The sequence below is a fragment of the Chrysemys picta genome, chromosome 9 (genome assembly GCF_011386835.1).
Source record: "Chrysemys picta bellii isolate R12L10 chromosome 9, ASM1138683v2, whole genome shotgun sequence".
NCBI classification, from domain to species: Eukaryota; Metazoa; Chordata; order Testudines; family Emydidae; genus Chrysemys; species Chrysemys picta.
The window spans coordinates 49,823,717-49,846,936 of NC_088799.1; the positions used below are offsets into that span (position 1 = coordinate 49,823,717).

Sequence of the window (23,220 nt, forward strand, 5' to 3'; positions counted from 1 at the left end):
GGCGCAAGGTTATTGTGTGTGTGGGGGGGTCATGGTATTGCCACGCTTAGTTCTTTGCTGCTGGCAGCGGCACTGCCTTCAGGGTGGGCGGCCAGAGAGCAGCAGCTGCTAGCCAGGAGCTCAGCTCTGAAGGCAGTGCCACGGCCAGCAGTAGCACAGAAAAAAGGATGGCATGAGATGGTATCGCCACCCTTATTTCTGCACTGCTGCCTTCAGAGCTGGGCCCTTGGCCAGCAGCTGCCATTGTCCGGCCACCTAGCTCTGAAGGCAGTGCAGAAGTAAGGGTGGCAGTACCACAACCCCCTCCAATAATCTTGTAACCTTTTGGATCGGGACCCCCAGTTTGAGAAACGCTGGCCTCCCTTGTGAAATCTGTATATTATAGGGTAAAGGTATACAAAAGACCAGATTTCATGGGGGAGACCAGATTTCACGGTCCGTGATACATTTTTCCTGGCCGTGAATTTGGTAGGGCCCTAATTATATGCTCCACAATGAGGAGTGGGGCTATGAAAGCAATAAAAATTCAGTGTATTTAGATGTTTGATGATGATGAGAGATGAAGGTCCTTAGCACCTCATAGAAGTGGGCCCCAAAAACCTGCCCCTTTAAGAATTAAAATAGTGAATAAACACAGGATCATGTTCTTCTGTTCCATGCAACGTTGTTATAGCCAGGTTGGTCCCGGGATATGAGAAAGACAAGGTGGGTGAGGTAATATCTTTTACTGGACCAGCTTCTGTTGGCGAAAGAGACAAGCTTTCGAGCTTACACAGAGCTCTTCTTCAGGTCTGTGAAATGTAGTCAGTGTGCAAGGATATGTAGAGAAAGAGATAGAAAGATGCTATTCCTTCTGGGATATAGTAATTTTGGACTTTGAAACTCACTACCACATCTCCGCATCTCAGGCTAATTCTAGCTTCTGGAACGGTTATTCAGTGAGTGTTTTTCTTTGTCTCTTGGTTACCTCTCTTTTGTCTTTGTACTAACCATTTTGGCATCAGTTTACTATTTTATGATGCTCTCTGTGGTTGGTAGATGGCAGTCATTCCTTGCTACCTTTGTGAATTCTGACATCTCTCTGGAGCCTTGGATTCATTACAGGAGAAAGACAAATTTAGTTTTCTTATCTGTAATTTTCATTTCTTGTAGTGTGGATTGCCTGCTCTGGACAGACCCTCCTTATACTTCTGTAGCCATGATTGGCTTTAACACAATTCTCGTTCATCTTTCTTCAAGTTAGGACTAGAGGGAATCTCCAACGGAGTCTGAAATGTCCAAATAGTGGCACCTACACAGTGGCTGTGTTTGTTTCCTCACTTTCACATTGTAATAATTGCTGTTGATTTGTGTTTCATTAGCTTTGGAAGCACTTGTCTGCAGAGGGCATGGATAGTTCAGCAAACACGCCAGCAGGGGGAATGTTTGCTTTAAAAAAAACAAAAAAAAACAAAGGAAATCTGTTAGCTGGTTTGTCATGATACACATGAATTCTCACTTTGTCCCAAAGCAAAGGAGCCCTGATCAACAGTGATTACAGCTTGGAAAACTAACTTTGCCATTTAGTTTACTGGAATTGGCAAGACTATGATATTCCATTGTATTTTGCTCATAACTTCATATCTTTTTGAGATTAAAAACCCCAAAAGGAGGAGTATTTGGTTTAGCTTTTCAGTGTAAAGTGAAAGTTAAAACCGATGCAACTGTGGATAAAAGGCGGACTTAGGACAGTGGCAGAGAAAGGCTGCACAAAGTGTAAAATATCCTTGGATAACACCCTTATGAATATATGAACATTACCATTCTTGAATCCATTTTCAAGATCCAAAATCAGATGTAACCTGATGCCCATTTTGATAACCAAACAGAAAGTCTGAGTCTGTTACAGAATTTTTTCACAACCTGTGTAACTCACTGTGAAGGTTTGTCCTTATGTTTCTACAACAGGTCATTTGGGGTAGTTTTGTGGGAGCTGCTTACAGGAGAGATTCCATACAAGGATGTAGACTCCTCAGCTATCATCTGGGGAGTGGGCAGTAACAGCCTGCACCTTCCTGTCCCTTCCACCTGTCCAGATGGGTTCAAAATCCTCATGAAGCAAACATGGTAAGAGCCACATCTCCTGCACAGACTTGGTGCTTGATCCTGCAGTCCTGGCTCAGCCAAACTCCCAATGGGGTAATTGGGAATGGTGCCTGAGTAAGGACTGGAGGGTGGGATCCAGAGGAAAGTTCTCTTTTTAAAAAACACCACTGCTGCTGAGAGAGCGACCGTGTGCTGGTGGCACACTATGCTGGATTTGACATCCCATGTCCCGCTGCCATGAAGCAAAATGACTTGTGACCAGCAAGGCATTGGAGTTCCTACAAACAGCATGCACTTACTTATGCTGTCGATGTTGAAAGAGACCAGGGTGGTCAGAGAAAGGAACTCAGCGATGGAGAGATCAGACACGGCAGGGCTGGGGGACGACCTGGGCAAGTGAGAGAGATGCTGGAGAGCTGCAGATCGAATGGGGAGGTGAGGGCGAAGAGGCAGGTGGCCAAAGGCTAATCCTGACCATGGCTGAGTACGGGAGAACCAGGAGTCACTCAGAGAGGACTGTGGATCTGGAGCTAGGTGGGTGGTACGTAACAGCTGCTCGGAGGGTTGGAAGAGAGGAGAGTTGAGTGGAGTGCTGTTCAGAAGAGGAGGAGAAAGAGGGAAGAATTGGAAGCAATAGGAGCAAAGGAGGAGGAACCCAGTTCCCAGCCTTGGCATGGTTCTAGGTGGTGAAAGAAGGGGAGGCTGCGATCTGCAGCAGAGGCAGTCTGCTCTCTGTTTCCGCTGGGAGCTGGAGAGGTGCGCCCTCTCTGTGCTGTAGCTAATGCTCTGTGTCAATTTGAGGATGATGCTGCCTCTTGGCTCCCTGATCTATATTATTCCCGGACTCAGGACACCTTCTCAAGCCCCTCCCTGCAAATTCTGGGGTCTGAGGGTGAAAATATCCAAATTAGCAAGAATGTTTAAGAGCTTAGAAGCCCCAACAATCTTGTCTGACTCTGTCCCATCTGTGTTAGCAGTCATGTCTCCCCTCTTTCTGGTTCTTTATATGGGGAATCATCATTGAGTAGGTGTGTTCCAGTGGGGTCGCACAAGACTCAGTTCTTGGCCCTACACTGTTTAACATTTTTATCAATGACCCGGAAGAAAAACAAAATCATCACTGAAAGTTTGCAGACACAAAAATTGAGGGAGTGATAAATTATACGCTGATACAGAGTGATCTAGATCATTTGGTAAACTAGGCACAAGCAAACAATATTCGTGTTGATATGGCTAAATGTAAATGTATACAGCTAGGAACAAAGAATGTAGGCCATGCTTGCAGGACGGGGGACTCTATCCTGGAAAGCAGTGACTCTGATAAAGATTTGGGTCATGGTGGATAATCAGGTGAATAGGAGCTCCCAGTGCGATGCTGTAGCACAAAGGGCTAATGCAATCCTGGGATGCATAAACAGGGGAATCTCGAGTAGGAGTAGAGAGGTTATATTACCTCTGTATTTGTCACTGTTGTCACTGCTGCTGGAATCCTGCATCCAGTTTTTGCGCCCACAATTCAAAAAGGATGTTGGTAAATTGGAGGGGTTCAGAGAAGAGCCTGAGAATGATTAAAGGAGTAGAAAACCTGCCTTACGGTGATAGACTCAAGGAGCTCAATCTATTTAGCTTAACAAAAAAAAGGTTGAGAGTGACTTGATCAGGGTGTATAAGGACCTAAATGGGAAACAAATATTTGATAATGGGCTCTTCAATCTAGCAGACAAAGGTATAAAATGATCCAATAGCTGGAAGTTGAAGCTAGCCAAATTCAGACTGGAAATAAGCTGTAAATGTTTTCACGGTGAGAGTAATTAACCATTGGAACAATTTACCAAGGGTTGTGGTGGATTCTCCATCACCAGCAATTTTTAAATCACAATTGGATGTTTTTCTAAAAGAAATGCTTTAGGAATTATTTTGTGTCCTGTGTTATACAGAAGGTCAGACTAGATGATCACAATGGTCCCTGGAATCTGTGAATCCATTAATACAATCCTGGCAAATTCTTTTTCATCTGTTGGCTGCACAGCTACCAGCTCTTGGAGCAGAACAGTCTATGAGCTGTTTGTTAGTTAAGAATTGCATACCTCCTCATATGCACAGAAACTCTCTATATGACATGCAGACAAATCCACCTATTTTTCGACCTGCATCTCATACCTGCAAGTTTGACATCAAGTTTTCCCAAGGAAATACGTTTCTATTGGGAACCTAGATGCTTCTGTCAAAATGGCTGGTCATGAGCTAGTTATAGAGGAAATCCAGCTGCATGCTGGACTGGGGACTTTACCCATATGGTTGTGGGTCATGTTCTCCATATATTCCTCTTGCCAGGTTACAGAGCTAAAGGTCTTGTTCTTAGGGAGGGCATTAATGCTGAGTCTTCATACTTCAGGCTCACTAATGGCAGGGAATCCCTAAGGGGAATGGAATATTAAAGAATACCTTGATTCTCCTACATTAGCCAAGAGGAGCAGTCATCCATCCTAGCTAGTATACTAGGAAAATGAGGAAGAACCAATGCTGTGATGCTGACTATTCTTCACTGACCTGTAATTTTCAGGAGGGTGCTCTAAATATGTCAGTTACAGATTCAGAAACTCAAGGGACACCAGGCTGAAATCTAGTCAGTTTCACCAAATAAGTTAGAGTAGATTCATTTTCTGCCTGCCTTGAGCTACCTGTTGACTTTTGTGATTTTACAATCACAGTTTCCTGTTTTACAAATGTTCTCTCTGCCCTGTTGTTGTAGAAAGGAAAACTGACTACAGCGCAACAGTGAAAGGGCTTACACACAGCAAGCTGTCAAGTGCTCCAAGGAAACACCCTGGGTGGGAAAGAGAATTCTTTGCTCTGCTCTTTTCCAGCTACAGCAATCTAAGGCCTGTTCTACACTGGGGTGGGGTGGGGGGGGGGTGGATTGATCTAATTATGCAACTTCAGCTACGTGAATAACGTAGCTGAAGTCGACGTACTTAGATCTACTCACCGCGGTGTCTTCACTACAGTGAGTCGACTGCTGCCGCTCCCCCCTTGACTCTGCCTGCGCCTGTCACCGAGCTGGAGTACAGGTGTCGATGGGAGAGAGCTTGGGGATCGACTCATCACGTCTAGACTAGACACGATAAATCGATCCCTGCTTAATCGATCACTGCCCGCCAATCCGGCTAGTGAAGACAATACCTATAGGGTTGATTGTACCAGTAGTGGGTAAAACACTTTCAGTGTGGATTTTAACTCTGTAGCATGTCTCCTTAACTTGACTTTGTTATTCTGTTCAGGCAGAGCAAGCCCCGGAACCGTCCCTCTTTCCGACAGACTCTGATGCACCTAGACATCGCATCTGCTGACGTTCTTGGCACCCCTCAGGAGACTTATTTCAAATCCCAGGTAAATACAGACTGTCCATAGCTGGAGTGCTATGAGGTCTCATAGCTATTACTGACTCATCCTGGAAGCCAGACCAAGTGGGACTCCAGCCCAGGATGAAATGGGTTGGTTTGTGTCTGAGGGGGAAAGAGAGGACTAGGGCAAGGACAGGAGGGTCTTGCAAGGGAAAATGCAATAATAAGCCAACCTCAGAAAAATCTTAGGCTGAGGCATATGTTTTACTATTTATGTTAACAATAAAGGCTTGTGCTAGGAAGGGATTATGCTTTGGACACAAACCATGTGTGTATGCACCTGTTGTGTTCAGAAAACAGGGTGGGGACATTTGTACCAGAAGTGGTGTTTCCAGACACCCTTTACCCAAAAGACAGAAGTGGAAGAAGTCTTGAATAGCACAACAATAGCTGCAGCAGCTACAAGTTCAGCCTGCAGCCCAATAGGCCTTGATGCAATTTACAAATGGCCAGCAAGCCTGGTCTGCAGTCCGGCATTTATAGCAGTTTACAGCATTTCCAGACCAGACAGACAGAACAATATCAGCAAGCTCAGGCTGCAGCCAAACCACAACTGTCCTAGAGCAGGGAGACAAAGACAGCTGTGCAGAATCCCCAGGGTCCCAGCTCCCTGGCCCTATCAGCTGCTCACAGGGTGACAGACGGGGATGATCCCCTCTATCCTGTATGGTGAGTGAGCACACGAAGTGTGATTCTATGCATTACGGCCATGAGGGCTAGAGACTTCTTTGGAGGGTTAATACTGTGCCAGTAGACACACTACCAGGCCTCATAGACTTGGGAAGTGACCAAACACTCATTAAGATAGAACTACAATGGGCAGCAGAGCTTATGTCCATGGGGTTCCTGGGACTCTTGGCAGCAGCTTGAGACCTTGGGGCTTGGGTCCTGGGTGGGCTGCACAGCGCAAAAATGCAGGCATGCCCTGGCTTTGATTTGTGGGGAACTGATGTGACAGGATGGGAGGGCTTAGTGAGAAACAGGACTATTCTGCTGATCTTATGCAGCTTCTGCAGGAAGCAGACTAGGTAGGGTTCATTACACAACCCGCTTGGCATCTAGGGTTCATTACATAACCCGTTTGACTGTATGTGAGGGAGCAGGGGCAGAATACAGGAGTGGTGTGGGCATCACTTTCAGTCCCTGATTTCATAATTCCCGAGAGAACTGCATTTCTCACTCCTTCATGACCTCCTTGAAGGCAGGCACCAGGCTTAGGTCTCTAGCTATCATCTTACTTGGGGCAAGGTTCTGTGACTTTCTCCCTCTAGAGCAGGGAGTTAGGCTGCAATTCAATATGATCATTTTAGCACCCCGGTTTAAGTTCAGAACCTGCCATCCTGTTCTTTTGGGAGCAATGACAGGGTTAACCAGTGACCAGCCAGCCTTTGTAGGCTTCATAAGTATTATTTATTCAGAACAAAGGCATTGCAGAGAAAACATATCTTAAGATCACTAAACAGCTCATATGCAAGTCTTAGCTTACCAGACAGTCACCCAATGTTGATGGCCCTAGTGCCTGCAATAGCCACTTAGAGCTGGGATCTCACAGTACATACTCACTGAGGGACAGTGAATGTTGCGGTTTTATGGCACAATTCAGATCTAACTCAGGGGCCATGTGAAAAGACTTTGAGACGCCTAATGCCAGGTGGACATTTGCTTCCATATGATGTGCTTTGTAGTCTCTGTGGGGGAGCCGGAACCTGGAGAGCACTTCCATACTTGCAGGGTGGGTGAAGTTTAAGAGTCTTGATAGATTGAACACGGATGACAGGGAATTTTGCAGGTCAGGACTGAGTGCATTGCAGAGCTGTGTGTGCAAACTTGCATGATGCCTGCTTGCACTATGCCTGGCTCTAAGTGGTACTACTAGGCATTGCTGAGGGCAGCCCTAATGCTGGAATAGCAAAAGAGAGCTGCAGGCCAGGACTGGGATGGATGGGCTGTAAGGTGGCTCCATACTGCAGTGGTGTGACAGATCAGGACAGAGGCTCTTTGGTGGTCAGGTGATGAGACACGCGTAAATGGTAGCCTGAGTATGGGAATGACCCAGTAATAGAAGAATGAACTCCTCTGCTGCAGAGTTGTCTCTACCATGAATCATGAGGCTGTGTAACCATGAATATAAAATGCCATCCCACAGGCTGAATGGAGAGAAGAAGTAAAGAAGCACTTTGAGAAAATTAAGAGTGAAGGAACTTGCATACACCGGCTAGATGAAGAGCTAATTCGTCGCCGAAGAGAAGAGCTCAGGTCTGTCGAGGATCTCACCCCTCACCTCTCTACCCCCTTGGGGCTACTGACCACAGTAAGATGTAATGACCCCCCTGCCTCTCTCAGAGCTAATCAGGTCCCTTTGTTTCTAAATGTTAACCTCTAACTTGTCTCCTGATTTGCAAATGCACACTCCCAAGCAGAAATGCACTTCAAGAGCAACCCCACCAGGAAAACAGATGTGTGTTTAGCCACATTAGCTAAAGTGGTAATTTTCACATGTGTTGGCCTGTCGAGATAAACCCTAGTGACAACTAGACCATAGAACGTTGCTGGCTTACCCCTCCCCCATTCTCAAATAAGACACGTTTATTCTGCCCTTCTTGGGTCACGATCCCCGGGTTGTCCAGTTGAGCCTTAGTTTTCCTTTCTTGTTAACAGGCACGCGTTAGATATCCGTGAACATTATGAGAGGAAGCTAGAGCGAGCCAATAACTTGTACATGGAGCTCAGCGCCATCATGCTGCAGCTGGAGGTCCGCGAGAAGGAGCTTATTAAGTATGTATATCTGGGGAGAGGGGAACATACATGCACATATGCTTGTATACAGGAGATGGTTCTGAACTGGGAATAAATAAACTACTCTGCATGCCTTCAGATTGAGCCTCTAGCAGCAAGCTTCCAGACCTGGGTAAAGGACAAGGCGGCTGAGTCTCTGCTTGATTTCTCTAAGTCATTGTCCAGATTGGAGGGTATTCCTTTTACGGATGGTGAATGACAGACTCCTTATTGTAAACATCCTCCTTTTCATCCTGCAGCTGATGACTGAGAGAAGAGAGCTTTCATATTTTGCTGCCAACTGTGTTAAATGGCCCCTTCCATCAGCCCCTCTGTAAAGAGAGGAGACAGTGTTCCCTAAACTGTGTACCGGGGCCACAGATAAGACACCTGCTCCCTGCAAAGAACGTAGAAAATAATTAGGCCCTTTCTAAGTGCAAAACACACCACACACCTTGTCAGTCCGTGAAACAAGCACACAGTGTGCAGCATCATTTATGCCACAGCTGCTTTTCCATCAAGCCAGAGATGGATTACAATTTTGTGGGGTCCTGGGCCAGAGCAATTCCCCCCACTCCCCCACCCCAGCGCTCCTGCCGAGAAGCAGGGTCAGGGCGCAGGGGCTTGCCCCGCTTCGCCCGCCTGCCCAGCACTCCTGCCGAGGAGTGGGGTCGGGGCTTGCCCTGCTCCCCCTGCCTGGCGCTCCTGCCGGAGAGTAGGGTTGGGGTGCAGAGGCTTGTCCTGCTCCACCCATCTGGCGCTCCTGCTGGGGAGTGGGATTGGGATGTGGGGGCTTGCCTTGTTCCGCCACAAGAGGGGTGGGCAGAGCAGGGCAAGCCCCTGCGCCCCAACCCAATTGGCTGGGGCCCCTGGGCACAGGCTCCGTTGGCCTAGTGGCTAATCTGCCACTGCATCCAGCAGTAACTTCCATTTTACAGAGAGGCGACTAGGGATTTATTCTTTGTTCCGTATTTCAGACGGGAACAAGCTGTGGAAAAGAAATATCCTGGGACTTACAAGCGTCATCCAGTCAGACCAATAATCCACCCCATTGCGGTAGAGAAGCTGATGAAGAGGAAGGGGGTCTCTCATAAGCCAGGGAGCCAGACGAAACGGTAGGAAACTTCTGCACAAAACAAAATCCTAGCCAGGGAAGCAAGTCCTACACAAGAGAGTGACAGTGTAGTTTGTCTTGGAAATGTGACTGGGTGAAAATGGCTGATTCTTGCACAACAGATCTGTTTCCTCTGTGTGTTCTGTAATATGCCTGCTTGCTTCAATGCCAAGCGGGTTTCTGTCCTTTGAGTCCTGCTAGCAAAGCAGAACCAGCGCAGCTAGGAGTGAGTAAGCTGAACTCTAGTCTGACTGCCACACCATCAACACAGTTGTTAATTAAGTTCATGTTGTAGGGACAAATTCTGCCCTCAGTTACACGTGGGCAACCCTGTTGAAACATTGGGTCCACAGAATCTTTTTATTGGTGGTGATACAGGAGCCAGAAAGAACTCAGCATGACACTCAGAACCCCCTGGAGTTTGCAGGGTTGGCAGGGAGAAACAAATATCTTCTAGTCTGAGCAAATTTAATGCCGGCTCATCACTGGCCCTGACGCTAATGCAGGAGGGAATGTGGAGAGTGGCCAGAAACAGGATCCAAGTCATCTGGAAGTATAGCCTTGTTGCTGAGGCACCTAGCTCAGCCCCACAGTCCCTGCGTGACCTCAGGCAACTCTCATGCAGACAGATTTTCAGCCGTTTTCCCTAGTTTTGTATTCCTCGGTGGTTGGGACTCTACACACTGATTAACAATCAATGATTGATGTTTATTCTTGTGTAGCTGAAATGAACTGGTCGCTGTTATTGTTTGTCTTGTGCCACCTGGAGACCCCATTGTGCTGGGCCCTGCTCAGACATGTCAAAAGATACAGTCCCTGCCCCAAGGCTTACAAGCTAAATAGACAAGACAAAGGGTGTGGGAAGGGGATAGAACATACAAGCAGATGTGTTAGTGTCATGCTTTATTGGTGGGAAGTTAGTGGGGTTTTTAATTTAAAAACAAAAGAGGCTGTATTAGGATTAACTAAATGGAAAGACAAAGTGCTGTGGAGGGGACAAAGAGGGAGGAGGGATGGGGAGTAGAGAAAGGTAGGAGGGGACTGTCACCGTTTCTGGGTAATTGCTCCTGTGCTCCTTCAAGGGCACCTGCCTAAGGTTTCCAGCTCCTAGCTGTCACCTTTCTTGGACGCAGACCTGAGTCTCTCTTCCTCCTGACTAAGCATTTTAAGACTGCACAGCTCCCTGCCTTACACAGTGATATCCCCAGCAAGCCAGTCTGCATGAAGTCCAGTGCCTGTGCATTGCTTTCTCTCCAAGAGCCAGTGTATTGCCAGCAGTTACAAATTACCGCACAGCTCTTTCTAATCAAGCACATTTATTCTTAAGGGAAAGGCATTACAGAGAAAATATTAAAACAATAAATGTTCCAGTAGGGATGCTAAACATACCCGGAATCCCCCATCAATCATAGGAGGCACTAGTAGGCCAAAATATTTCCAATCCTTCAACAAGGATTGGGGACCTTGGACATAAGGTCCTGCTGGATCAGAAAGAGGGCCCTGAGTCAGTTTAAACACAGCTTTTTTATGCCCAAAGCCCTTTTTTGGTCTGTTGATCTCTGGAAAACGCAGCTTGAACCAGTATATGGAAGCCTCCCAATGGGTGGTACCTCTCTGCAGATGTTTACAGTCGTGAGTGATTCCCCTTAATCACCCCATGCTGTTTTAGTTCCTGGAGGTGCTGTGGTAATGCTCCTGCATCAGTAGAACACAATCATATGAACCATCCCTGGCCCACAGTGATACGTAAACTTAACACAGTATGTTCTGCCAAAGATACAGCATGTGATTGTGATATCGGTCACAGGGACCAGGGAGGGTGGTAGGAGAGAAGCAGAAGTGAAGGGACCATGAGTGGGGATAGAGGGAAGGGAGTTGGAGCCAACAGCCAATCAGCAGAAGGGAAAGAATGTCCATAGACTGTAGAGAGCAGGGTCTGGTGCAGCTGCTTGTGCTTACTCCTGCTGACTGAGTCACTGGTCCCAGACTGATGCCATGGGTTAGTTCTACCTTCAAAGTTAAATCCTGTTTTCACCTGTCTCCCAGGCCAGACCTGCTGAAATCAGAGGGCATATCCAGTGCGGAGGTGGCACCCAATGGCTCACCAGTCTCAGGAAGTCCCAAAATGTCAACACTCAGTAACAAAGGCCGATACCGCTGCAAACCACGTCACCGACGAGGGAACAGCAAAGGCAGCTATAATGAATTTGCAGGGATCTTGAAAAATCAGCCAGCACACGACAACTCACCACAGCCACCTCATTATCATCATCATCCTCATTCTCATCTTCCCAGCCTACAGCAGCACCAGCAGCATAGCCACCCCCATTACCATGGCCATCACCCCAGGCTAAACATCCAGGGGCAAGACATCGCGAACTGTGCGAACAACCTGAGGTACTTTGGCCCTGCAGCAGCCCTGCGGAGCCCTCTCAGTAACCATGCCCAAAGGCGCATGTCCGGCTCCAGCCCCGATCTCATCTCTACTGCTATGGAAGCAGATTGTCGGAGGAATTTGGAGAATGAGGAACACAAGGTTGATCACTGGCAGTGTTGTAAAGCAGACCCACACAACCCCTGTCCTCAGTCCAGGCAGGTGAACAGTGGTCAGAAACAGATGCCGTCCATTGAACCAGGGATGAACCACCCTGAATCAACAACATGTGGTCCCTTGTATGAAAAGGCCCAGCTTCCTGAAAAGATGAAGGAGGAAGACCTCAACAGCTGCAAGTCAGTGTCCTTGCTAGGCACCCCTCAACACCAGGCTGCCCCAGTGCTACCTTGCAAACCGAGACCTATTCAAAAGGTAAAGACAGGAAAGTAGTCTTTAAAATAACAATAGTCTAATGTTTACAATTTTCCAGAAAAAAACTGTACAATGTGGTATAGTATTGTTTGAGAGATAGTATCTGACTATGTAAAAAACCTTTGTATAGCAATTCATACACAAAGGGGCAGAGTTAAGGTTGTGCATGCAACTTTAATTTTAATTTGTGTACTTTGTTTTGCAACCTTGACATCCTTTTTAAAGTAGTTTTTATTGGGAAGATTATAGGTGGAGGTAGTAGAACTGCATATGGTTAATGTGGCCTAACACTTCCCATTATAAGACTCTTTTCAGTTACCTATAACTTTGCCAAACAGTAACTGTTTGGACTGAAACTTACGAGGCCAAGTGTCTGACTAAAGTTTTTTTTTTTTTTTTTAAAGAAAAAAAAAATCAGAAAAAATGGTCCAGCCATTTCTCAGAACAGAGTCAGGGAAAATTATATTGTTTTGCCCATGTTAAAAAAAAATTCTTAACAACCATTTCTTTGAGAACCTTTTAGTTCCTCTATGCTTTGGAGCAGGAGCTCCAAATTTGCCACAGATGTTGCACTAGTGTCAGCAAAATGCCTTTTGGAATTCCTGTGAGATTGTCTAAATTTACCCAAGTTATAAGATTCCAAAACTTGTGATTTGTTCATGCTCAATAGAGGCTTTGGCAGCTAAATACCCCAAAGATTCTGTTAGCACTGAGCATGCTCCAGCCTGGATCTGAAGGACTTTCCCTGCAATTGCTCTTCTTTGCAGCCTGGGAGTGCTTTGGTGCCAGGAACAAGACCTGAGAGAAGGGATATAGTCTTCTGTGCTCTCAATACTTCCCCTGCTGGCACTCAACAAGGAGGAGATGTGGGAACCAGCCTGGCTGGAATGCAGAGAACAAAGGAGCTGGGCTTGGGGAGGTGGCCAGAGGAGAGACTGGGACAAGGGTGGGGACTGGAACCAGGGCAAAGGGGATTGAAATGGGACTGGGTCGTGAAGGTGAAGTGAGATGGGGTGAAGACTGGTACTGGGACAAGCATAGGTTGGTGGGGCCGGGCACAGAATATGTCAGACTTTGGGGGAATAGGACCCGAAGGGTCTCAACACTGAAGTGCACTCCATTTAGAACCTGGAATAGAGTGGAGGATTCCTGAGTCGCAACATTTCCTGTACTGGCAACAAATAGCTATGAAACCCACTGACAAAATGTATGTCTCATTTCCCTCTTGTGACTGGTCCATATTGAGGACGACAACCTACTACTGTTATCAGTTACTTTGTTAGCTAAAGTGGAAGAGGTTAGTACAATGGATCTAAAGCTTCCAACCTTACTGATGGCCCATGTGGTTGGCGCTATGCTTCCCCATGATGGATTTTTTTTTCCAGTTTGCTTTTTAAAAAAACCCTAGAAAATTACACACACAAAACTACGTTAAAATAACATTATTAAGGTTGCAAAGTCAAGCATTCCACAGTTTGGAAATGCCAGAATTCAGATTGCCTGTGCAACCTTAAATCAACCTTCCTGTGTGTATGCATTATGAGACAGTCTTTAATTACATGATCACATGCTATTTTTTTCCACAGGACCCCTGCCTCAGTCAGTACACAGGATGAATCATTGCTCTGGGGATGAATCATTGTTGCTTTTTTCTATAGGGCCCTGTCTCATTTGTTATGGAAGTTGGAAGGTGTTTAGTGAACAAGGCAGGGGATTGCAGAAAGAGAAAGGATGGTGTCATGGTTAAGGCAGTCGTATAATTAAAGAATGTATCATAATGCATATACACAAGGGAGGCAAATTAACGTTATGCAGGCAGCCTCGCATTTCCTAACTTTTCAGTGCTTGACTTTGCAACCTTAATAATGTTCTTTTTAATGTAGTTTTTTGTGTGTAAGTTAATAAACAAAAGAATCAATTTTTCAAGAGATAGAAAAGAAGATATAAGAAGAGAGGGTCACCACGGAAAAGGACAAGCTACATTGGAGGAGAAATACAAAGGGTATTTGTATGAAGCCTGGGGAGAGGGGTGATGGTAGCCTAGGCAGGCCCAGCTTCTTCAAACACCTCCAATGGGTACCTGCCTCTTTAGCCATGTCTACACTAGTGAGCTTACAGTGGCACAGCTGTATCAATGCAGTGTGCCACTGTAAGAGCGCTCGTGTAGCCATGTTAAGCCGACGGGAAGAGAGGTCTCCCGTTGACACAATAAAACCACCTCAAGTGGCGGTGGCTATGTCAGTGGGAGAAGCTCTCCCACCAACATAGCGCTGTGCACACGGGCGCTTCTGTAGGTGCAACTTATGTCGCTCGGGGGGTGTTTTCTTCACACCCCTGATTGACATAAATTTTGCTGACATAAGCGGTAATGTAGACATGGGCATAGTTTTGTTCCTCTGCACAACAACAACTTGTGAGAGAGTGTTCTTTTTAAACTGTTATAGTCCTTTTGATCTTCCATATCTCAGGCTTTTTCCTCTCCTGGTAGTGTCTCTTAACAACCCTCAAATGTTTGCGGAGGAGTGGCTTATCTTCAGCTGTTCTTTTCTGCTTGTTTTCCCAATAGCCCCGTATTAAACTAAAACTATACAGTAAAATTCCCCATAACCCGGTCAACATCCAATATTCATGATGATTAATGAACAGTTCCAATTCTGTCACAGTTGCCTTTTTACTTCCTTCAGACTCTGGTGTACTCTCACTTTTAATTTTCTCAGATACCTCCCCTGCTTCTGTGCATTATTGACTAGAGTCAGCTAGCTTGTTCGGAGAGTTATGGGGACTATGTGACAGTATCCTTATTACTCTAATTCTACTTGTTTTATTTCTTCTGGTTATACTCTGCTGCTTCTAATATCATGATAAACCTTTGGGATGTCCCCAGAATCCAGTGCTGTGTTTCATGCCACCTCATTTCTATAAGCTTTCTTTCAGTATTTTTGTTATGTAATATTATCACTCCAAAGTACTGTACATCTCTCCCTAATGATATAATTTTAGAAACAGAGAATTGGAATCATTTTCTTTCAGGTGTGATCTTGTGGCTGTCAAAGAATATTTCAAAACTAGGTACTAATAATTCTACAATAAAGCACATTATTTGGTCCCTGCTGAATTCTGTATCTTTGGTCATCTTGTCACTTGAAGGACTGTAAAACTGTGCCAGTCTCTGGCTTGTCTATGCAGGGAAATTGATTGGCAAAACTCTAGTGGCAGAATTCTACTGCTGTAGTAGCTATGTTGGTATAATTCCCCATGTGGACACTGTTCTGGAAAAAAAAAAGTGACTTTGTTCCAGAAAAATTACCCCACTGCAAAACACAAAGCAGAGTAATTATGCAAGGACCAAGTCACTTTTCTTCTGGAATAGAGTATCCATATGGGAGTAATACCAACATAGAATATAGCAGTATAATTATACTGCCAGTCAGTGTCCCTTTGAAGACAAGATCTAAACTTTGTTAATGTCCCATTTCAGGAATATTGCTGGGATATTCCAGTATCTCAGAAGTTGCCCTGGCTATTTTAACTCAGACCTTTGTAATATTCGTGCATGATGACTCTAAGACCCGATTGGCTGGATTTCTTGTTACATTGATCAGCAGTCAAACGTCTCTGTCCGTCCAGTGTGAAACATTTGCCACATCTCAGAGTTTCCTGCACCATTCTGCTTTTCATAGCTTTTAGCTTGCAGAAGTTTTTGACTCCTTATTTGTTTGGAATGCTGTAGTTCATTCCCTTCTTTCATGGGCCATGGAGAGAACAGATTCTCTGAACTGCCTTCAGCATTCTCCGAACACTTGCAGCTCTGCATTATGACAATGAATATAATTTAATCTCATGCCTCATGGCTTCAGCTGTTCCCCTGCAGGGCTCAGGGAGGACTTTTTCCTCTGATGCGTAATTAGCTAGATGTATTTTGAGGGTTAGGGTTTTTTTGCCTTCCTTTGAAGCAGCAGGGACACCAGATGGGGTGGACCAAATGATCTGATGTGGTACAGAGAATCCTGTATTTTAGATGCCTGGCTGGTGTGGCTTTGCTCATGTACTCTGGATCTAAGTGATCACCAGATTAGAGGTCAGGATGGAATTTTTCTGCAGGTTAGATTGGCTGGGACCTTTGGAGGTTTTCACCTTCCTCTGTAGCGTGAGGGATTGGTTCATCTGCTGGGATCATCTTAGCATATGTCATTGGTGGCGCCTCAGTCCCCCTGTTCTCTGCCTGTGACACACAGCAGCTTAGTCTCTTGAGGACTGAAATGTTTAGTCTACCAAGATACTGGGCTCCATATGATGGTAACTGGGTGTGAATTAATGGCCTCCGATATACAGGAGATCAAAGTAGATGATCTAAGGGTCCTTCTGACTTTAAACACTCTGAAACCTTTTGGTGCAGTGGCTTTGTACCAGAGAACCAAGTGGCAGCTAGGTAGCTGTATGATTGTTTTACATCAGTCCAGTAACATAGTTCTCTTTCCCCCTGCCAGAGTGGTGACGACTCTTCAGAACAGGAAGAAGGAGAAGTGGACAGTGAAGTGGAGTTCCCACGGAGACAGAGGTAAATAGCTAAACCCTGCCATTCCTTCCTTGAGTGGTAGGCAGAAATCTTTTTTGATCTGGCTCAGTTTCATATAACTTAACATCATGGCATTGCGCTGGGAATTCTGAGCCTTCTGCCTCAGCATGATAGGTCCCAGCGAAATCATTGCCCAAGTTCCAGCATGAAATGTATCCAACCCTGTAGTGATACTCTGTCAAGGGCCTGGCCAATCCTGTGGTGACCATCAGCACCATAAACTATGGCAAGAACTCCAGTCCAACTAACTACAAGCTCAGTCACATGAGTGTCCCCTCTGTGATGCCTCATGCTGTGCTGGGCTGTTTTCAGCCCCCTGCAAGTAGCAGGCCTCTCCAGTATAGCTCCTCTGCATCATGGGCTTGTTTGGGCAGGAACCTCACCATGTGTGACCAGTACAAGAGGCTACTGCTATCCAGGCTGGTATCTCCCATTAAGCTTGAAACTGCCAGGGTCTGGCACCCTCGACAGCATCTTTCAAAAGTTTATCAGATTTGTTGCTGCAGAGGGCAAGGGAATGACTCCAGCATCTGGGCTAGAACAGTGCAGCCTTGATTACACAGACGTCACTTCATCAAAAGCCTGGTTATCTGAAACAGGGTCACATCCTCCCCATAAGACAGGGGTCATGACCCCCTTTGAGAAAGTGGGGCTTGGGTAATTGAAGGCAGGGATCCTGGAGAGGAGCCCAGGGACTGAGGAGGGGAGTCGAGCGAAACATTTTGAAGAGCATTAGCTACATCCAACTACAGCCCTTTAGTTTGGGTCTCAACTACAGTAATTTGGCTCACACAGTTTATACTGAATTTCTCTACTCAGCCCCTTGGTTCCTCCCCAGGACCCATCACCCAGATTCCACTCCACCTCCAAGATCTCCATCTTCTCCCCACTTTCCTCCTATTGGAGGAATCGGTCTGCTGGCTTTGGCTGCTCTAGGCAGGGGCTCCTCCATTGTCCAAACATTTTAGTAAAAGATTATGGGTGTTCCCCATGACTTTCATAGTGTTAGAAATTGCTGAAGCTTGTCTTGAAAGGATTTTCACATGAGTAAAAGTGGAAAAGGAGCGTGTCAATACTAAAAGCACCCTCCTCTACCCATGTATCAGCTGTGCTATGGGTGTCCTGTGATTGCAACAGAGATCTGTGTGTGAATTAGAGCGTGCTCCCCACAACACATCTTCTCCGTAAGGAAAAGAGAGGTAGGAATAAATGTTCCAGAGTGGGGTAACAAAGGTGCATCTATGTCTAACAAAATATTGCAAAGTAGGATGGAAAGGGGATTTGAAGGATTCACATTTGTGGACAGTGTAGTAAAATCTGGATCGAGTGGCTCAGAGAGTATAGAATCTGGCCCTGTACCACCTTTTGAAGCTGTTTGCCACTGCCAGGTGTGAAGTATTAAAAGCTCTTCTCCTGGGACAGACTCCATATTCCTTCGGATTAATCCTGCAATAAAAGGTGCGGGCAAGTGTTCATAAAACCACCATCAATTGTCATGCAAAATTCAGCATCATTTCTTCCCAGCCAGCTGGAGCAAATAGAGAATGGGAACCTTTGTGTAAATTAGGTGACTTAAATGGCTAGTGGCATTTCTCAGCATGTGGAATGAAATCTGCTGTGCAGTGCATTCACTCAGCACCAGGGGACATCGCCTGCTTTCCTGATTAATCGTGAACCATTGCCACCTAGAAAGTACCCTCTTTTTGTGTGGAGGGGCATCAGATAGGATGTTTATACGGGGCCAGTGGCCATCTAATGCCCACTCATTGCCCAGGGGATTTTCAGAAGTACTTGACTCAGCATGCAGGGACATCAGCCAGATAGTGCTGCCTAGACCGCATGGAGAGGCATCTGCTGGGATAGTGCAGCGATTCAGTCACAATGGGGGAGGTAAGCTGAGCAGTGCACTGTGCTGCCCCTGGGCATGCTTTGTTGAGGAGAGGGGCAGTGGAACATATGATCAAAGAGGCTCTGAAGAGGGGATCTGCCAGAGCGAGTAGCTGTGATTTTCCCAATACAGGAGCGTGCTGAAAACTACACATTGTTAATGCAGAAGCAGGAAGGTGGGAAAGGGGCGAGGACATGTTCAGTCATTGTGCTGTAGTGCTTGAGCAGTTGTACCGTTATGAGATATATGGAAAGTATTCTAGTGCTTCAGATTTATTATAATATCTATTGTAGTAGTACCTAGGAGCCCCAGTCAAGGATCAGGGCCCCACAGTGCCATAATTAAGGTTAAAGCTAGCTTCACTTTATAAGCCTCTCATGGGATACAATCACTGCTAAGGTGCCTCCTTTTGGCTGCTTTGGGCATTAGCTCCTTCCAGGTCCAACGTCCCCTTCTGTTGTTCAGGTGCCATGCATCCTCCCTCTCTATGACTCAGGGTGCTCTCTCTCTTTGTGGCTTGGTCCTCTGGCCAGGTCACTATAGTCATTCCTTTCCAGGGTAGCAAAATCCCACTGGACAACAGCCCCAGGCATTCTTCTGCTCCACTGCCCGGTCTGGGCCACTTCCACAGTGGCTTATAGGGGAACCTGGGCCCACCCTATACTCTGGGTTCCAGTCCAGGGATCCTGTGTCTAGCATCTGTGGTCTGCTTGCTCCCAGACCCCGCTGCTATTTCCCTGGACTTCTTCCTGCATCTTCTCGCACCCTTCCCCACACCCGGTTTTACGAACCCAAACTCCCTTCTTCCAGAGAGTGACTGCAGACTACTTCCCCTGCAGCCCTCTTCTGCTGCCAACTTCCTGGCTTTATACCAGCCCTGCTTGTTCCTTCTCAGATGGGCTCCATCATCAATTAGCCTTTCAAGCCTTGGCTCTCCCTCGGGTGCATCCAATCAGGTTAATTAACCTAATCTAACTTGCTCTGCCTTGTGCAGGGTAGACACCCCATCACAGAGCCCTTCATGCCCCCTCCAAGTTTTCCTTGTCAAGTTCTCTGTAAAGAGACCATTCCCTATAAAATTTAGCATGCCACTTCTCAGCCCTAGCAAGAGCTCTTCTGGGAATTTTGTAAAAATCAGAAAACAAGCTTCAAGTTCAGGTTTTGAACATTCAGATCATGTCATTCACTTTTAAACATTTTCCTAATACTTTTTGTCTCAAACCATGGCTGTGTGCCTGCAATCTTAGCAACTTGTTTTGCTCTGTTTTAATGTTGCTTTGTTTTGAATAATAATAATACTTGGGGCCAGCAACGTATGGTTAGCCTGTTACCGATGCATAGAGCAGATTGAAAATGTGGGGAGCTCTATCATTTTGTACAGAAATGAAGGTGACATCACATCTGGCAGCCCCTCCACCCCTCATCAATTCTTCCTCCTCCAGTCCCCCATCTGTTCTCCTCCTCCAACCTTAACTCTGCTTTTCCTGCAGCTCCTGGGGTTTCTCACCCCTCTCCAAGGCCTGGGGCAGGGCTCAGCAGGATCCCCACTGTCCCTTCCAGGTTGGGTGCTGTGGGGAGGAGGTACAGAGGAGCTATCCCATTGTTCCCAGGGGTTAGGGAGCCACCCTGGGCTCTTTCTGCTCCCTCTTCCCCTCCCATTTTGTAAGAATGGTTTCAGCTCCTGAGGGGTGGGGAGAGCAGCTCTGATTGGCTGCTTACACCTCTGGAGTTGGGGAAAGGAGCTAGTCAGAAGGGGTTTTCCCCAGGCAGGGTTGAAATATTTACCATCAGCGACCTGGCTCCAGCTTCAGAAGTATTCTTTGCTGGCCCCCTTGCCCTGCCTAGTGAACTTTACAAAAGTAGAGGATGGGACTGGAACTATCAAAAAGGTGGCAACTGAGGGGCAATTGGAGGCCATCCTAACGCAGGCTCCCACAGAGTGTTCAGCGTAAGTGGGTTAGCTTGTCAGGGCCAAGCTCCTTTGGGTATGAAGTGGAGCAGCCCGGCCAATAATGTGGAGTGGGGGAAGTGATTTACCAGTATAAACAGAAACACTGCAATAGAGGGATTGAGCAAAGTGAAGCTAAGCTGTTCTCCTGGGCTTGCAGGCCTCACCGCTGCATTAGTAGCTGCCAGTCCTACTCAACCTTCAGCTCTGAGAACTTCTCTGTGTCCGATGGAGAGGAGGGGAACACCAGCGACCACTCAAACAGCCCAGATGAGCTGACCAACAGGCTGGAAGACCAGCTGACTGAGAAGCTGGAGGACATGCTGTCCCAGACTCCGGAAATCCCCATCGAGATCTCCACTCAGTCTGATGGTCTTTCGGACAAAGAGTGCGCCGTGCGCAGGGTGAAGACACAGATGTCATTGGGCAAGCTCTGTGCAGATGAACACAGCTGTGAGGTGAGTGGGGCCTTCAGTACTCCCCTTCCTCTTCTGTCAGATGGTGAAAATAACTAGAAGCCAGACAAGAAATCCGTATGACTAGAGAGGCAAAAGCCTGGGACTACACAGAAAGGGACCATGAGAGAGGTACTGCAGAGAGAAAGGGTAGATTGGGCACTTCTCTTCACCCTGGAAATTGAAAGGCAGCAAATGTATAACTGATAAAAGTTACACAAGACACAATTAGCATGTGGAACTCATTGCTACTAGATATTGTTGAGGCCAGGAGCTTAATAGGCTTCAGAAGAAGAGAGACGATTTATATGACTAATGAGGCATCCACAGTTACATTAGATAGGATGAAAAATCGGAATTTAAATAATAAAATGGAAGGGATATAAACTAGGGCTATCAAGCGATTAAAAAAATTAATCACACGATTAATCGCACTGTTAATAATAGAATACCATTTATATAAACATTTTTGGATATTTTCTACATTTTCAAATATATTGATTTCAATTACAACACAGAATACAAAGTGTACAGTGCTCACTTTATATTTATTTTTGATTACAAGTATTTGCACTGTAAAAAAACAAAAATAGTATTTTTCAATTCACCTAGTACAAGTACTGTTATGCAATCTCTTTATCATGAAAGTGCAACTTACAAATGAAGAATTATGTACCAAAAAAATGCATTAAAAAATAAAAAAGGTAACATTTTAGAACCTGCAAGTCCACTCAGTCCTACTTCTTTTTCAGCCAATCACACAGACAAACAAACTTGTTTGTTTACATTTACAGGAGATAATGCTGCCTTCCCCTTGTTTACAATGTAACCTGAAAGTGAGAACAGGCGCTCTCATGGCAGTGTTGTATCCAGCGTCACAAGCTGTTTATGTGCCAGCTGAGTTAAAGCAGTGGTTCTCACTTTTGTACTGGTGACCCCTTTCATATAGCAAGCCTCTGAGTGTGAGCCCCTTATAAATTAAAAACATTTTTTTATATATTTAACAACATTATAAATGCTGGAGGCAAAGCGGGGCTTGGGGTGGAAGCTGACCGCTCTTGACCCCCCTATGTAATAACCTCACGACCCTCTGAGGAGTCCTGACCCCCAGTTTAAGAACCCCCAGGCTAAAGATTCATATGTCCCTTCATGATTCAGTTACCATCCCAGGGGACATGCGTCCATGCTGATGATGAGTTTTGCTCGATAACAGTCCAAAGGTGTGTTGACAGACGCTTGTTAATTTTCATTATCTGAGTCAGATGCCACCAGCAGAAGGTTGATTTTCTTTTTTGGTGGTTCGGGTTCTGTAGTTTCTGCATTGGAGGGTTGCTCTTTTAAGACTTCTGAAAGCGGCCTCCATACCTCTTCTCTCTCAGATTTTGGAAGGCACTTCAGATTCTTAAACCTTGGTTTGAGTTCTGTAGCTATCTTTAGAAATCTCACATTGGTACCTTCTTTACGTTTTGTCAAATTTGCAGTGAAAGTTTTCTTAAAATGAACAATATGTGCTGGGTCATCATCCGAGACTGCTATAACATGAAATATATGGCAGAATGCAGGTAAAACAGCAGGATACATACAATTCTTCCCCAAGGAACAAATTTAATTAACAAATTATTTTTTTTAACGAGTGTCATCAGCATGGAAGCATGTCCTATGGAATGGTGGCTGAAGCATGAAGGGGCATACAAATGTTTAGCATATCTGGCACGTAAATACCTTGCAATGCCGGCTACAAAAGTGCCATGCAAATACCTGTTCTCCCTTTCTGATGACTTTGTAAATAAAAAGAGGGCAGCATTATCCCCTGTAAATGTAAACAAACTTGTTTTTCTTAGCAATTGGCTGAACAAGAAGTAGGACTGAGTGGACTTTTAGGCTCTGAAGTTTTACATTGTTTTGTTTTTGAGTGCAGTTATGTTAAAAAAAAAATCTACATTTGTAAGTTTCACTTTGACGACAAAGAGATTGCGCTACAGTACTTGTATGAGGTGAATTGAAAAATACCATTTCTTTTGTTTATAATTTTTACAGTGCAAATATTTGTAATCAAAAATAATATACAGTAACTCCTCACTTAACATTGTAGTTATGTTCCTGAAAAATGCCACTTTAAGTGAAACAATGTTAATTGAATCCAATTTCCCCATAAGAATTAAAGTAAAT

General features: G+C 45.6%; 1 protein-coding gene across 8 annotated transcripts in view; it reads left to right on the forward strand.

Moving 5' to 3' along the window:
* MAP3K13 (mitogen-activated protein kinase kinase kinase 13) overlaps positions 1 to 23,220 on the forward strand; it is a 156,544-nt gene that overhangs the window by 100,741 nt on the left and 32,583 nt on the right. For 6 of the 8 annotated variants that reach the window (XM_065556176.1, XM_005308647.5, XM_005308646.5 and 3 more), the window contains 8 exons: positions 1,948 to 2,106; positions 5,367 to 5,475; positions 7,636 to 7,745; positions 8,148 to 8,264; positions 9,242 to 9,379; positions 11,425 to 12,184; positions 16,672 to 16,742; positions 20,757 to 21,054. In XM_065556176.1, the coding sequence (XP_065412248.1) occupies positions 1,948 to 2,106; positions 5,367 to 5,475; positions 7,636 to 7,745; positions 8,148 to 8,264; positions 9,242 to 9,379; positions 11,425 to 12,184; positions 16,672 to 16,742; positions 20,757 to 21,054 (1,762 nt within the window). The remainder of the gene's footprint in view (positions 1 to 1,947; positions 2,107 to 5,366; positions 5,476 to 7,635; positions 7,746 to 8,147; positions 8,265 to 9,241; positions 9,380 to 11,424; positions 12,185 to 16,671; positions 16,743 to 20,756; positions 21,055 to 23,220) is intronic. The other 2 variants (XM_065556179.1, XM_065556178.1) reach the window with 1 other exon arrangement.